At 32.9% G+C, this 13,858-nt stretch overlaps 1 protein-coding gene across 13 annotated transcripts in view; it reads left to right on the top strand.

Annotated features, from left to right (window-relative positions):
• LOC144580101 (uncharacterized) overlaps positions 1-13,858 on the top strand; it is an 852,895-nt gene that overhangs the window by 663,213 nt on the left and 175,824 nt on the right. For 12 of the 13 annotated variants that reach the window (XR_013529026.1, XR_013529027.1, XR_013529025.1 and 9 more), the window contains one exon: positions 11,081-11,144. Coding sequence is in view for 10 of the 13 variants with exons in the window: in XM_078355150.1 (XP_078211276.1) it covers positions 11,081-11,144 (64 nt within the window). In the remaining 3 variants the exon portion in view is untranslated. Of the gene's footprint in view, positions 1-9,777; positions 9,875-11,080; positions 11,145-13,858 lie in introns of those variants that run through there. The other variant, XM_078355148.1, reaches the window with a different exon arrangement.

Consider the following 13,858-nt stretch of genomic DNA (forward strand, 5'->3'; position numbering starts at 1 on the left):
AAAAGTCATTGTTATTTTTAAGTCACTAAATATTAGAGTGGAATTTTCAGCAGTAATAGATAACTGAAACACGGTGTTCATGAGGAAAACAAGGAAAAGATGCAAGTACTTATCCCTATTCTTCAATGTATAGGTCTCAGCATCTCCAGAGTACTCTGTTTCCAGGAATCTCATCCTGCTTTTTACTACAACTCCTAGGTAAAAATTATATTCCTTTTGCTTGGAATGCATTAGTCCTTTTCATTCTCTAATTTCCACTTACTCCATTATAACACCTTACAGTCATTTTCTCTAGGGAGCATTACTAACCTCACCCCAGTCTTTCTGAATATTCCTTGTCGTTTATTCAATTTACAATGCGCATGTCACTATAACTTTTTGTGGATTACTTTCTTTTTTTTGAGGCGGAGTTTCGCTCTTGTTACCCAGGCTGGAGTGCAATGGCGTGATCTCGGCTCACAGCAACCTCCGCCTCCTGGGTTCAGGCAATTCTCCTGCCTCAGCCTCCTGAGTAGCTGGGATTACAGGCACGTGCCACCATGCCCAGCTAATTTTTTGTATTTTTTTTAGTAGAGACGGGGTTTCACCATGTTGACCAGGATGGTCTCGATCTGTTGACCTCGTGATCCACCCGCCTCGGCCTCCCAAAGTGCTGGGATTACAGGCTTGAGCCACCGCGCCTGGCCTCAATGACAAACATTTTTAAGTATAAATACGGGAAAAAAGAGTGATGAATTTCCAAGGACTATTCTTTCAATGTTCTTCAATTTAATCTCATTCTGTCATGGACAAAGCCAAAGAGAGTTAAGATCATCTTATGGAAATTTCCTAACTGTCTGATTTAACCTAAAAAAAGATTATAGAGATACTTAATGATGGTATGGACTGCATATCCTTCAGGCTATGCTCTAGAAATATATTTCTTATATTGAATTTTTATTACAACTGATAGACTGGGTTTTTTGGAGTACATCCTCTGACTGACATACACTTGGACTGTAGATTTTTTTTCCTGCTATTAAATATATTTTTATAAGCACAACGTTTTAGGAGAAACATTAAAAAAAGATTAGGTTGTATTCTTGAAGTCTGATCATGGTGACAGAAAAATCAGAAAGTTTTTAGGGAACTGGGGAGTGTAATTCAGAGAATAAAATGCAGAAAATACAATATATATCCAAATCCTCAAATATTTGATAAACTTGTACATACAAGATACATTGGACTTGTGTTGTGGGGTCATAAAAGTTAAAACTCAGAATTATAATTGGAAGTCATTAGAAGTTATATTTCGTATATGAAATAAATTTTAACACTCTAAATTATGTAAATATGATTAGCACTACCTCAGAATACCTCAGTTATTTACAGATGCCAGCCTTCAAAGAGATATAATATTGAAATAAATTTACCCTCAGTGAGGACAAAATAGAACAAATGTGGAGGCGTGTGTGTGTGTGTGTCTGCGTGTGTGTGTATATATCATTGTTTATGACAGCTCATCAATATTTGCCAACTTTTTTTAGTAAATAACTGGTCACATTCATCTTAACTTTTTATTTTAATAATGTCACCATTTTATGGATTTATAGTGATTTTTTTACTGGGATTTATCTTTGATAGGTATTAAAAAGTAGTCTTGAAGTTAAAGTCTCCAAACTCTGCAGTAGGTGACAATTAGGTGCTAATGTTCGTGAAGAACTTCAGGTCACAGCATCACTGTCATACAGATTTTTTTCTCTAACCCAAAACCAGTGGATTGAACTGATAGTGATCTTTTTTGTACCGTGATCACATATCTATATTTTCAAACTCTTCCAGATACAAGCTTCTGCTTCATCATGTGACACCATCTTTCTCTTCTAGACTTAATAGGCTCCAAACTCCATGTTATAAATTTCATACCCAGTGGGATGGAAATAAAGCAGTATAAATGGAATTTGAAATTTTACAATTCAAGATAACTTTCACACTGATAGCATGTAACTTCCATCTCCTGAGAGGAATTTTTATTTTATATTTTCTAATATAAGTACGTGCTTGGGACACAAGATATATGAATTCTTTTTTTTTTTTTTGCATCTGATAGTAGTTTAGTATCTCAATGGCATGTAGTACTCTGTATATTGAACAGATGACCATTAAAACATTGACATCCATGATAAATAATGTAATGGTAGTAAAAATGTCTAGACATGATCTGATATTAATGTTATTTTCATTGTTATTCAATTATGTTTTCATATTTTCTACTATGCTGTTAATATTTCATCAGCTAACATTTGTTTTTCCTGTAACTATTAGATAACTATTTAAAATTTAACACAGAATAGAACTGAAATACACAGTTCATTACGTTTTTAATCTATTTATGGCTGTTGAGTCTAAGAATTTGATCAAGCAAGAGATACTCATATTAATAACTAATGTAAGACTAAAATATACTAGACATCTTTATTCTAACAGAAAAGAGGAGGAAAGAACAAAGTAAATATCCATTTGCATATAAAAAGGAAAGCACCAGTGTTATATAAACAATAGTAATATACTTGCATTTTGAAAGTGCTTTTAGAATAATACAACTATGCTTTATTCTAAAATATGGTGTACATATTACTGCCCAATCTCCTCTTTCTCAAATATCATCACTAATCCCCCAAGGCACTCTTCCCCAGCTGAACCCATATGTAACTTTAGAATATTTCGCATCTTAATGTCCTAAGCAGCTACTACCAATCCGTAAGAACTGGCACTCAAGTTAAAATCAATTTGCTTTTCTATTTACTCTTCCAAATGGATCAGTAGAAGCTGGAAATTCATGCTGGAACACTAACATGAATTTGGGAGACAGCCAAATCTTGGATAGTGAAGTTGCATGTAAACTACAATAGGGGAATTTTTGAGGCCTAAAATCATCCATCAACCTAAAGGACATCTAGTCTATAAAGATAAAGGATATTTTTGGCGTTTAGACTTATGACACTCAAAATCCATTGTTAGAAACATTTAAGGAATTTCAAGACATTTTTAACTAATCCAAAGTAAGCATTATCTAGGTCTTCTGCAATAAATAACATAGGATACCATTATAGGTGAAAGAAAAATAGATGATAGCTTCCTTTAGCAAGTTTAGAATTTCCTTGAAATACCAAGTACATGCCAGTCACAAGAACACTGTTTTAATAAGACAAATAATAATCTTCCTCATGGAACTTACGTTTTAGTTGGCAGCAGTAAGCTACACACAATTCAACAAGTAAGATGGTTATATAAGAAAAAACACTTTGCTTGAAACTCAGCTAAATCATTGCACAACTGAGGATGAACTTCCAAGGTTCCATGAAACCCTCTGAAGTTCAGAGAGCTGATGTCAAAAAGGACAGTTAGGGTATGATATCAGTGTCAATGTTATTGTCATTCAATTGAGTTTTCTATTTCCAATTATGTCAATATGATCATGGTGTCATGCTTTCATAGAAACAACTGAAGGAATTGACATCCAGGAAGATAAATAGTATGTGCAAAGCCACGAAGGACAAATGGCACAGTACATGCTTTTGCATAGTTAGTGATTGACATAAATCAATACATTCAAAAGTTTTCAGCTGCCTACAATTTATACAAAAGATTTACTCCAGATAGAATGAATTAATGACCAAATGGAATGTAATACACAGCATGTCAAGCACCCATATGCTATTACTGGTTTTCTCACTGCAGTTATTCAAACTGCTATTAGTAGTGACACATATTTATTCAGTTAAAGAACTCACATGTTACTTTGTTGTCCCTCATAACTATCGTCTTCTTCATTGGGATAAAAATTTTATTCTCTCTGTGAGATGTCAGTAATTCAAACATAGTTACGGGTTGTTAAACATCCATTATTTGTATAAAAATTTCTGCAAATAAATTTGAAACATTGGAAAAATTCATGATTACCATAGTTATTGCCTAAATCAGTGGTCAGCAAGCCACCACCCATAGCCAAGTCTGATTTCCTTTCTGCTTTGTAGATAAAGTGTATTTGGAACACAGCTATTCATTTTTGTATTGACTATGGTAACGTTTTCTGCTGCAACAAGGAGAGGAGAACAGTTGCAACAGAGATCCCGTGGCCTTCAAGCCTGAAATATTTACTACCTGGCCCTTTACAGAAGAAGTTTCCAAACCCCTTGTGTAAAGGAACTCAGTAGTATTGGAGGAAAATTAAACACCAACCTGTTTTATTGATCATTTTGTTTCTAAATCATCTTTATTCTTATTTTCATTTACTTCCATGATTTAGATTCACCTAAGCCAATTCAATCAATTCTATTTTCAGTTAATGAGAAATAGGACCCTTTATAATTTGTTCTACAAAAAAATACTCCTTTTGTTTAACTAGGTCAAAATACTGCCTGATTCCTTTACCAACTGGATTAGTCTTTGTTTTGTTTTGTTTTTAAATTTATGGGGTACAATGTGATGTTTTGATATATGTTTACATTGTGAAATGACTAAGGCTAATTAACATGTCTATAACTTCAAGTACTTATTATTTTTTGGTGAGAACACTTAAAATCTTTTTTTAGCAATTTTGAAATATACAATGCATTGTTATTAACTATAGTCACCTTTCTGTGCAACAGATACTAAAACTTACTGCTCCTTTTAACTGAAACCTTGTACCTTTGACCTTGAAGAATTCTTCTCCATCTCTCCTCTGGAATATTTTTAGAAAATATCATTTCAGTTTATGCAATAGAATGCCCGTATCAGTGAATTAGTGCTGACAAGATGGAAGAGAAGCCTTGGCTAAGCAAAAGGCACCCTGCTTCTCCCAGCCAAAGGCTGGGAATCTTACCAAATCAAATGACATCTGTTCATGAGTAGGTACTATTGCTGTACAGTTCTCATTGGCAGTTGAAGAGTGATTTGTTTCATCAGATAATTCCTAAGAAAAAGAAAAGCAAATGCATATGCTCTTTATTTTCCCTTTTATAGTACTACATTGAGGGGTTCTATATTGGGAAGACTGATATTTGAAAACAGGCTCAACATCTTGATTTATCAATGCACTTTAACTCACTGTTGACAGAAGTGTGGCCACTTGACAGGCAGCAGATAGAAGCCGGAAGTCCTCTAAGTAACACTTTATAGAATTCACAAATCGAATGATTTGACCTGATCATTTACTCATTCTTTGTTTAAACTACTTCTGCCATACTTGAACTCAATTTGCTAGTTGTTTTAAAAAACGAATGCCAATATAAGGTCCCATGGTAGACGTGAATTCTTGTCACTAAAGAAATAACATCTCTTTTGCTATATATTTACAAAAATATGTATAATATTAAAGGTGTTTCAAAAAAAAGACACACAAAAATCTTACATGTTCAACGAAAGGAGGTATCACTTCTACTCAGTTAAAAATTTATGGGATTGGCACTAACCTTGTAAAATTAAGATGGCAGTGGTAACTGACGGTGGAGTACTAAGTATTTCAGGCCTGCAATCATATTTTTAATTCACTTATTCACCAATCATTTATTGAGCAATTTTTATACGTAGCCTTTGTGCTTCATTGTGTATCAACTGTGGTAAACCACAGTATATGCTAATATCCTTAATAGAGTTTACTAAGTTGAACAATTGGTCAATAAATAAAAATAAGAACAAGGTGTAATGAGAAGGAATGTAGCTGAGAAGAATATCATAAAAAAAACAAGAAGGAGCGAAGGGGAAAATTGGCACTGGTCATACATTTATTTTATTTTGAATGATTTATTTTAAGGATTTTGATTTTTAATACTAAAGTTGCACAGCAACTAAAGATATTGCCACACAGAGAGATAGTTTTCCATCTTACAAGAAACAGTTCATTTCTTTCTCTAAATTTTATTGATAATTCATTGACTTTTCACTGGAACTTTTATCTTGCCAATTATTACACAAGTATTTATTTTAAAATAAAAATCATGGTAGTTACTTTAAATTACATATCCCTGCTCTTTGAAAATTCAGTCACTATGTCTGTGAATTCAACAAAGATGTTTGGGATCCTACTATGTTCACACGCTGTTGATAGAGCCCAGGACAGACATGAAATGGCCCTTGCTTTCCTGGAGCAGGCATTACAGTGGATAAGAGAAAGAAAATAAATAAGTATTCAAGAAAATTTCAATATGTTTTTGGCTAATAGAGAAAAAAGAGTGTTTGAGATCCAGGATGGGTATTGTATTTCAGATATTGGATGTTAAAGGAAGTTCACATTGAGACAAGAATATGAAACTTAAGATTTAATGATGAATGAATCAGTTTGTGGACAAATCAGAGGAAAGATTCCTAAGAAGAAGAAACAGTGTGAAAGCTCCAACATAAGAATGAGTTTAACACATTTCTCAAATGGAAAAGAAAAACATAGTGGATACATGACAGTGTGTGAAGGAGTGAGTGCCTGTTGTGAGAGACAGATGCCGCTCAAAGCCCAATCATGCCAGCCCTTGTATTCCATGACAAAGGGACTGGGTTTTATTTCAAATGAGTAATAACCTTCTAAAAATTTCCAAACATGTAGTTGACAAATCCAATATCTAATTTAATAGATTACCTTATTTGCTTCATGCAGAAAGTATTTGGGAAGAATAGAAGCAGAGACACCACTCAGGAGGTATTGCACTGTATTGTACTGTTATTGTACTCCTTAGAGCAAAGAAAGGCGAATCACTGGGGCTAGAGAGTCACAAAATGTGGAGAAATACGGAATTTGGTTTAGTTGTAGCTGTAGAGTTTGCAGGATCTGATAATGGAGTACATGAAAAAGGGAGGAGAATGGAAGAATTGAGCAGCTGCTAATTTTATTCTAACTACAAAGGAGTCACAGTACAAATTAATGAGAAATGGAAGACTGAGAAGAGCAGGTTTGCAGAGACGTCTGCCTACTAAGATGCACAGCATTTGAGTATTTGCCTTAAGTTTGTTAGCCGTTATGACAAAATGCCTTGGACTGTGGTAATTTATAAACAACAGACATGTATTGCTCACAGTTCTGGGTGCTGTGACAACGAAGATCAAGACACCGTAAGATTCAGTGCCTGGTGAAGGCCCATTTCACCCAGATAGTACTTTGATGCTGTGCCTTCACGTGGCAGAAGGAACACTTCAACTACTTTTAAAGGGCACTAATCCCATTCATAAGGGTAGTGCCGTTGTGATCTAATTACATTCTGAAGTCTCCATCTGTTAAAACCACCGTAATGAAAATTAAATTTCAACGTACATTTTTGCCAGACACAAAGTTCAGATCATAGTTATATTTAAACCTAGAATACACAGATGAGGTTAGAGTTGGAGACGTAAAAATATAAAATTAATCAGTCTGCTGATTAATATTTAGGATGTGAGTTCTAAAAAGATCGTGCAGGTTAGGAAGGGAAGCCATTCCAGGACAGAATCTTGAGGCATTCCCACATTTAGAGACCGAATGAAGAAGATGAGACACACTACAGTTGAACAAGGTTAACACAGTTTCTTAAGTTTGACTAGTGAGGAATAAAAATCAGAACAAAGACGTGTAACAGAAGCCAAGAAAATAAAGTATTTTGAGAAAGCTCTGTTATATCAATCACTCCTGAATGATCTACTGAGGTGAGGTTATTGTAATGGTCATTGAATTTGGCAACATGGAGATTAGGTATTAAGAAAGATGTCGGGGCCGGTGCGGTGGCTCACGCCTATAATCCCAGCAGTTTGGGAGGCCGAGGCGGGTGGATCACGAGGTCAAGAGATCGAGACCATCCTGGTCAACATGGTGAAACCCCGTCTCTACTAAAAATACAAAATATTAGCTGGGCATGGTGGCGCGTGCCTGTAATCCCAGCTACTCAGGAGGCTGAGGCGGGAGAATTGCCTGAACCCAGGAGGTGGAGGTTGCGGTGAGCCGAGATTGCGCCATTGCACTCTGACCTGGGTCACAAGAGCGAAACACCGTCTCAAAAAAAAAAAAAAAAAAAAAAAAAAAAAGATGTCAGGGAAGTGATAGGAACAAAAGTCTGTTTAGGGAAGTTGGATGAGACAATGGAAGGCGAGAAAAGAAAAATACAGGAAAATCTTTAAAAAATTTAGAAATATCTTATTATTTAGTTTCATAATTTTGTCCTTGACAATAGGTCTTTTGTTAAGTTGTATGCACATTCAAGGAAGTTATAATACACAACTTATTTATCATTGTGTAGACTGTAAATCAAAGTTACTAAGTATATGCTTTAAAATATTTATGGCATATGAAAATGCCATACATAACTATATGAAGTAACTATATAACTATATGAAAATGAAAGTATCTTACCATTTTGAACAGTTTTCTGCTAACATTTCTTTTCTTTTTGTCATGAAAAGTGTTCTAGTTCTCAAAGTTTATTTTGTAAAGCATACTTAAGAGGATATTAAATGATTTCTTAATTTTAGAATTTAGTTTTATGTTCATAAGAATATGGAAATATACTTAAAAGAGTTATAATGATTCACAATTTACTGAGTACTAAATAAAAATATGCAAGTGGATATATTAGTACTAGATTTACATTGTTGCCTTGTAATACTGCCTAGGATCATTGATTGCTTTAGATGTGATTATGACTTGCATTTATAATGACACTATGGAATATGAAATATGGAAGCTAGAAATGCAGTTTTAAAATGTAAATAAAAATAGAACTTGGATTTTAGGTTATTTAAGTACATTTCAAGTGTTAACTGATATTTATAGTTTTGAGATATTAATTTGTAAAATATTAACTGTATAATCAGAACTAATCCTATCAACATACAGGTATTTAAAGTAATCAGAATTATAGCACTGTACCTTATTTTATTAATATTCACAGCTAAACAACTGAATGTAACCTTTTTATATTGCAGAAGACTAAATTTATTGCATAATTACAGCTGTTTTCAAATCAGGCATTTCATTTTAACATTTCTAGTTTAAAAAAATTCTTTCTTGGCCTTGATGGATTTCCCATCCTGCTCTACTTACAAAGTAAATAATAGCTGTTTTGATATTAGAGTCCTCTGAAAGTAATTCAGAACAGTTGAGAAATGTTAGCATAATATTACTAATTGGTTGCTTTCTGTTAATAACAAAAGGGGTGTCATAATTGTGAGATAGAATCTCTAGGCTACAACTTGCAAATGGAGCTGCTGTTTTTTTTTTTTTTTTTTTTGAGATGGAGTTTCGCTCTTGTTATCCAGGCTGGAGTGCAATGGCGCGATCTCGGCTCACCGCAACCTCCGCCTCCTGGGTTCAGGCAATTCTCCTGCCTCAGCCTCCCGAGTAGCTGGGATTACAGGCACGCGCCACCATGCCCAGCTAATTTTTTGTATTTTTAGTAGAGACGGTGTTTCACCTTGTTGACCAGGATGGTCTCGATCTCTTGACCTCGTGATCCACCCGTCGGCCTCCCAAAGTGCTGGGATTGCAGGCGTGAGCCACCGTGCCCGGCCCTGGGGCTTTCTTATGTCATAAAACTGTGTTTGAGCACGACTTGAAAGGTTACTATTTGCGGAAAAATAACTTTAAAGAAGACAAGATTGCAAATAGATTATTTTATATTCATGGCCTCCCTATTAACAAATGACTAGGAAAAATGGAAAACAATATTTAAATATATGCCAGAAACTGTGAAAAGTCCGAAATATTACACCACTTGCACAGTATATATCAAGCACAGAAACGTGATCAAAGAGCTTTGTTACGCTCACAGCCCAATCAACAGTCCTTTGAAGTAGCATGGCAATGTCTGTCCACCCACACCCAAAACCCCTGAACAACAGTATTATTAAAAGCCAAATGGAAAAAGTATTCTACAGACATGGTGGGCTCGCTCTATAGGTGAGGAATGGGAAAATATTAATTCTCCCCTTTTATAAATGGGAAAGATATTATTTTCTCCCTTTCCCTTCTGAGAGAAATTTCTCTGATAGAAAAACAATGCTCTAACCTAGTTGCCTCTTTGGGAATGTAAACTTTGCTTCTTACAGAGGTAAGAGAAAGCTTTTTGAATGGAAGCAATTAGCTTGCCCATTAGGTGCAGATCTAATTCTCATTACATGTGAAAAAAAAATGTTTCTAAGGGAACTGAAAGCAAGTATTATCTTTCTTTATGCTGTATACATTCCCATTGCTCAAGAAACTGAGACTTTTATAGAAACACTGAAAAAGCCATAAAAATTTCATTTTTCCACAATATATATACCATAAACCTTTAATTATTACTTTATAATAGAAAAGCTGTATCAAAAATCTATAGTAAACCTCAACATTTTTGTCATTTTATATACATATAATGTTATTCTATGAATGTGCTGTAGCATGCTATACTATTTTTTCTTGGTTTAAAATTATATAGTTCAGAAAGTGCTTTTAGAGTAGAGTTTTCACTTTAAACTATGATAGGTATAAATTTTTATCACTATTTATATAAAACATAATAAATTAAAGTTGGATAAAACGAAATTAATTTGAAGGTTATTGAGTTTTTAATTTTGTATTTTTTAGAAACTTTAATTTTAGTTTACGTGGAAGAGTCCCCCCTGCCCCACTCATTCACTCATATATTTATATATATAATTATTTCTTTGTATGTAGCTCATATTCACTTGAAGATTCTTCGGAATGGAATAAAACAATATCCACAATGGGGATAGTTTTTATTGCCTGTAAAGATAATGCAATGAATTTTATATTAATTTTTGAGATGTTGGATTTTTTTTTTTAAGGAATGTAAGATAAACATGGAAATATCATGTGTAAAGATTATTAAAGTGTGATTGTTGCATAATAACATGGCTCGCTTGTACATGCTGTTCTGGATAGGGTGCTAAAGTGCTCTGCAATCTTGTACACTCTTCATTAGAAGTTTCACACTAGGTGAAAATGCATATCCTGGACACTGGACAAATATGAGTCTTCAGTTGTAGGCAGTATTCAGACAGATACTGGAAGTCAAGATTTATTTATATACTTTTGAAAGTTGGGATCTCAATGGATTATTTTTAAGTAAAATTGAACTAAGCACATTTTCCCTTACTTCTGCAGGGAAATCAGAGGTCTCAGGCAGTTCATGGAGGCAGCAGGAGTGTTGTTATTTCAAGGATTTGAGGTACTATTTTACTTTCCTGTCCAGAACTGCTTTAGCAAACACCAAAGAATCATATCAAAATATTTGAAGATTATGAGGAAAAAGAAAGTAAAGATTTGGACTTTGTCTTTCTAGTTGTCTTTTTCTTCTTACAGTTGGTGAATACAATTCAAGGAAATAAGATTAAATCGCTCTATTAAAAGATGCTGTTTAATTTTTGAGATTATGAAATAATCGTTTATTATAAGAAAATTAGAAAAATACACAGCAAATTTAGAAAACAGATAAAAACACAAAAAGGTAACTTTATCAATTACACCTTCACTATTAAAAGAAGCTACAAGATAGCAACATATATAAAATATTTTATATACATATATATTCCATAATTTAGATTATATAACATGTTATTGGATTGAATTGGATTTAAGTGTCATGCCAATAATCAATATTTTCTTTCATAAAACACTATTTCACATGATAATATCAAAGGCATTAGAGCATCCATTAATGAAAATATTTTCTTTTTATCAATTTCATGTTTATGGTATTTTTCAACATTTTAAATTTTTGAACACTTTTCTCATTCTTCGTAAATATTTACATTTTCAAATATCACTTTCATATTTGTATACCTACGTCAAATTTGAATTTAAATACACTTGCATTAACTAAATATTTTTCTGCATATACTATACCATTACTATGTTATTTTCTTGTTATTTCTTATATTTTGCTATCAAAATAGCACTGAACTGAGCATTCTCTTTTATAACTAATTACTTACAACTTCATTATTTTCTTCCTTTCGATGCCTAGAGTTCATCTATTAAAGGATCTGTATTTAAGAAGATAACTTGATAAATATTGTAAAACAGTACTGCAGACAGGTTATAGTGCTTTGCTATTTTGGGGCTGTGAAACTGGACATTTTATTATACCCTGATGAGTACTGGATGCTATTTTCTAAAACATTTTCTCTGTTTGGCAAGATGAAAGTGTCATTTAATCTGTGCTATCATGTATCTCACAGCAATGAATGTCATTCCCTGTATACTATAATGTGTTTTGATCAATGGTCATTTGGAAATTTTTGTCATATGCTATCGGCAGTTGCAGTTCTTCTCTTGTGGATTTTTTGATCATAAACTTTCCCATAGGAAAATCGGAGTAAATTGTTTTTCAGAATTCCCTAGAGTATTAACATTATTTGTTATATCTATATAAAAATTTTGTTGATTTGTTTACATTTTTATTATATTTGTTTTAAATATTGTACAAAATTGAAAGAAAAGTAAACTACCTTTTAGATTTTTGTGGCTTATTTTGATTGTTTGATGGATATTGGATCCATCTTGATCCTGAGATGGGACAAATTTTTTCTTCATGTTCTCTATGTGTTTTATGCTCATGCAATGGTGGGTAGGGGTTATCCTTGTTTATGTGTTCAAATCGTTTTTCTTTTCTCTTAGCAGTTTTTAACTAATTCTTATTTTTTCAGCAATTTATGAAACCAACAATTTTCTACAAATAGTTTCTTAGCTTAAGGAGTTCCCTCAGTGATACTTCTGCTTTAACCGACTGAATTTTTCATTGTTTTGTATAAAATTCAACCCCCCTTTATGTGAATTTATAACATGTTTTAAAATATGTCAAAGCAAGTTTCCCTTTGTTTTTCTTGACTTTGAAAATCTTTCAGCCATTCTTTTTCTTTCTACCTTGATTTACACATTTTACAATGTTTTTGTCATAGTTTCAAAATAATGATTATGTTATTGAAAAAGAAGTGTCTGTAAGTTATGAAACAATACCTGATATTATTTAGAGGCATCTATTAGAAAATATAATGTCTTTAAATTTCTTTTTAAACCGATGCATATTATAAAACTTTGTCTTTCATTCTTTTTTAATATCACTTTATATCAATTATTGAATAGGCAAAATAAGTTATGTTAATTATTATGTATTGTAAGTGGGAAGGCTGTTGATAGTAAATACGGGTTTTAAGTCCAGTCACCTTTCTGCAGAACTCCTTATCAGTCCTCAGCTTTTCACTTCTTCTGAGAGGCAGCTATTGTGGGAGGAGGAGATACTAGAAGACAGTTATGCCATCCTATCAGCTATTCAAATAATATTTATGTCAATCCAACATTCCAAATATATTTTATAATATATATATATATATGTACACACACACACACACACACACACACTTGCCTTTTATGTTTTACCACACTGGCATAATTTACCATTATGAGAATGGGTAAGAGACATTTTCTTGTGTTGTTAAAGATAGACATTACCATATACACATGCTTCATATTGTTGAAAAATATTTTCAGCTAACCAGTTTTTAATCAGAAATTAGTTTTTATTCTTTATTCTAAGTACAGTTATTGTATATTTAAAAGTCTTCCAGTTAATCTCTGAAACATTTTCTCTAGAATGTTTTACTTATCCTGTTTTGGTTTCCATAAAAATATCTGTATAATAGAAAATTACATATAATAAGACATTTTTCTATTACTTCTTAACTAGAAAATGTTAAATCACATTGCATCCACAGGGCCTTTTTTATGTGATTTGTGTCCTGATTTTTTTTAATATTCAAACCCAGTTAAGACTTACTCATTATTCATATTTTATTTTGATTGTTTTTACTTCAGTGAAAATGTCTCTAGTAGTCTTGATTAGGTTACACCTCTATCTTAGAAACATTATGTATATCTTATCTC

Source organism: Callithrix jacchus, chromosome 18, assembly GCF_049354715.1.
Source record: "Callithrix jacchus isolate 240 chromosome 18, calJac240_pri, whole genome shotgun sequence".
Lineage (NCBI taxonomy): Eukaryota > Metazoa > Chordata > Mammalia > Primates > Cebidae > Callithrix > Callithrix jacchus.